At 27.5% G+C, this 3,420-nt stretch overlaps 1 protein-coding gene across 3 annotated transcripts in view; it reads left to right on the forward strand.

Annotated features, from left to right (window-relative positions):
* The window catches only part of LOC118735518 (thrombospondin type-1 domain-containing protein 4), a 187,419-nt gene extending 185,446 nt beyond the window's left edge, over window positions 1–1,973 (forward strand). For all 3 annotated transcript variants that reach the window (XM_036465313.1, XM_036465315.1, XM_036465316.1), the window contains one exon: window positions 1,091–1,973. In XM_036465313.1, the coding sequence (XP_036321206.1) occupies window positions 1,091–1,233 (143 nt within the window). In that variant the 3' untranslated portion in view covers window positions 1,234–1,973. The remainder of the gene's footprint in view (window positions 1–1,090) is intronic.
* Window positions 1,974–3,420: the final 1,447 nt, after the last annotated feature.

The raw sequence follows: 3,420 nt of genomic DNA on the forward strand, positions 1-3,420 counted from the left end.
TTTAAAAGCTTAAATAAATGTTTAGAGAACTTGAATGGACAACCAGCTATTTTTTAACATTGCCAAATCTCATAATATGTCTTTGATGGTACTTTGCGAACCCTCTTAATGCATTTTTTAGGCGTTTAAAGTTTACGACATACAACAATACGACACTTACGACACCTTTGTGAATATCCCAAATATCAAGTAGTTTTTCTTTAGTCTTTTGATTGTAATTCAAGATTTCACAACTCTGATTCATTTGGCTTTTTGTACAAAACATTAATTAAAACATATAAAAAATAAATAACTTAAAGTACATATAATTCATTTAAAGTGTTTTTTTCTTGAAAATAATACTATGAACTAAAAAAGGAAAAAAATTTCAGATACGACAGTTCTCATTTTGTGCAAGAGGCTCAAAGCTTTATTTTATGCTCTCCACAGACACTTTTTTGGCATTTTGCACGGATGATTTGTTAAGCGTCGCTTAGAAGGGGGCCAAATTGCGCAATTTTTTTTTTTTTCTTCTTCGATATAACTTTTGGTTGCATTCATCGTGTGTTATAACTGCACAAGTAAAATATATAAACAAATACAAAAAAAAAACTTAAGAAAATTACTTTGAAAACATCAACGTAAAACATACACAAAGTTCATCCTTCGTAGTTTCGACTACGCACATTTAAAAAAGAAGTACTTACACGAAGCGCATGAATCTAAGTAACCGCACACATCAACAGCGCAACACCGTCTAGCGCTGTACGAAAAATTAGCACTATACAAACAAAGGAAAACAGCGATAACGGTAAAATAACAACTCGCGTCGTCGAAACGACGAACCATGACCTTCCAGGGTTAAGAGAACGATACACAAGGGAATTGAAATTTGTGATACATACACACATACATTCATACATACATATTTTAAAGCATCGAGCATTTAGTGAGTTGGATAAAAGTTTTTATTTGAACTAAATTAGCTGATTAAAGTTTAGGTTGAAGTAATAAAATTCGTGTTAGATCATTATTGCTTAGCTCTTTGAGCTAATTTTAAATTAAAATTTAATTTGTACCTACCTATTCAAACAAATTTTTCTTATTTCAGAACCACAGTTAGAGCTCCTGCAAAATGACGTTGCTGTCTCCTGTGTGGACGAGTTTAACAATTGCCAGTGGGCTGTCAAGGCGAAACTCTGCAGTTACGATTATTACAAGCAAAATTGTTGTTACTCCTGTCGTGCGGCCTAAAAAGTTTTGAGCAGCCCAAGGAGTACGTAGGAGTACGTAATTTATTGTTTTTTTTTTGTTTTTGTATTTAGTATTTTTTAAGCGAAAAGTTTATAATTATTATTTAAAGCAGATAAAGTTAGGACACAGTTTTTTAATTTGTATTTTTCTGCCTACGAAAACGTTGCTAAATTAATCGATTCGAGTAAATGTTGGAAGTTTATCGAAATTTTTTTGGGAAATTAAAACTTACTTTCACTAAGTATTTTCTTAAGTATTTATAAATTTAAAGCTAGGCATAGTGTAGGAAAAATTTTGTTTAAAACATTACGAGGAAAGTTTTTATGGGAAGATTTTTTCACATTAGAATACATTGAATGTTAAATTTTTCGAACTTTAATTCAAATTAGATACAGACATATATATCTTTTGTTCTAAGCCACATTCCAATAATTAAACTCAAATAGCCGAAATTGTATTACAAAACTAACTGTAAAATTTAATTAACCATAAATAATTTTTGCTACTTACAGTGACTTTAAGACCTGGCTCACATTTTTACTTTTTTTAATGCATGTTTTGAAAGTATTTTTTTTGTTCATGCTTTAACAAAAACCACATAAATCAAAGTTTTAAAATTTAAAAAAAAATTTATTTCAACAAAATTTTATCAAAATTTCGAACTCTTAATTCTAAAAATGTTATAAAAATTCAGATCCAAAAGATCAAAATTTTTCTGAAAATTTGTTGAATTTTTCTAATTTTTTTATAAGTTTGTAACTTTGATTTATACGGTTTTACTTAAAGCGTGAACAATATTTTTATAAAAAAAAAATAACTAAAAAATTTTAACTTGAAAAACATTGCGAGCATTTAAAAAATCGACGTGTACAAACTTGTTTGAGCAACTGTATATTTTTTAGGTCTTTCCATTAGCATTTACTTCCAATGGCAATTTTCTTAATGATAAGCGATTTTTAAATTTATAAGCGTCATGATTCAAGATAAATATGTAATAACACCTAAATTCATATAAAATTTGACACGAGCAGAGCAACGCATACTTACACTGTCCAATATTTTTAACACAACCAATGCGAAATGTTCGAATTTTTAAACTATTTTTATTTATCATCATAAAAATATTTAATTATAAACATACATACATACGATATAAATGAGCATTTAAGAATTATTTGTAAATTTAACAAAACTAAAGTTTAATACAAAAATTAAAGTGCAAAAATAAAATTATACTAATTATTAAAATAAATAATAGATTTCACTCTTTTGTAAGAAAACCCAGAACAATTGTTTTATTTGCTCACCGAAAATCATTTGAGATAATATTTAGAAATTTTTATTTTAATCCTTTAAGGACCATGGGAAACAAATTTCCTAAAAGTTACTGCACCCGAAAAGAAATTGTTTGAGTTTTTAATTGTTTTATATACGTATCTTTTCTGTTTTTGAAGTGTGCCTCATATTCATTTTGCTAAGTATTTTAATCATGGTATTATTGAAAAGTTTTTTTAATTCAGAAACAATTTTAAAAAATTGTATACATTTTTTTTTCATTTACAAAAAAATATAATTTAGAAAAAAATACTGTTGTTCGGAATAAGTGTGTTTGACCAAATTAAAGTTTTTTTTCGAAAAAAATTATTTTTACCGGAAAAAAATTTTTGGTAATAAGAATTTAAAAAATAATATCAGTGCAAAACTTTTCAGACGATAAGTCGTTTTTTAGATTTTGAAACAAAGACGTTCAATCAAAATTTAGAAAATTTTCAACACTTTAAAAAATGCTTTTTAGAAAAACAAAATTTTTGAAAAAAATAATTTTTGGGAAAAAATTATATCTTTGAAATAAAACATTTGGGGAAAAAATCATTTTTTGCAGGAAAATTTTCTAACTCACAGTTTATCAGCAATCGCGCGATTTTTTATTAAAAATTTTCACCTGCGGCGCCTTTTCCATAAAAATCAATACTTCGATAAATAATGAAATGAAATTTACAGATTTGCAATCACAAAAAGCCGCTCTAAACCCCCATTATTTTTTAAGCCGGGTTCCGTATTGGAAAATTCTCCCTTTAAAACTACTACGTTGGTGTTAAAAATTATAAAATTTTTCGAGTGTCAAACGTTCGCTGGTTATCGCAGAAGCAATCTGTTGATCGTTTACTGTCCCAGTGAAGCGCGTTG

Source organism: Rhagoletis pomonella, unplaced genomic scaffold (genome assembly GCF_013731165.1).
Source record: "Rhagoletis pomonella isolate Grant_MI unplaced genomic scaffold, Rhpom_1.0 Rhpom_scaffold_00003, whole genome shotgun sequence".
Taxonomy (NCBI): Eukaryota; Metazoa; Arthropoda; class Insecta; order Diptera; family Tephritidae; genus Rhagoletis; species Rhagoletis pomonella.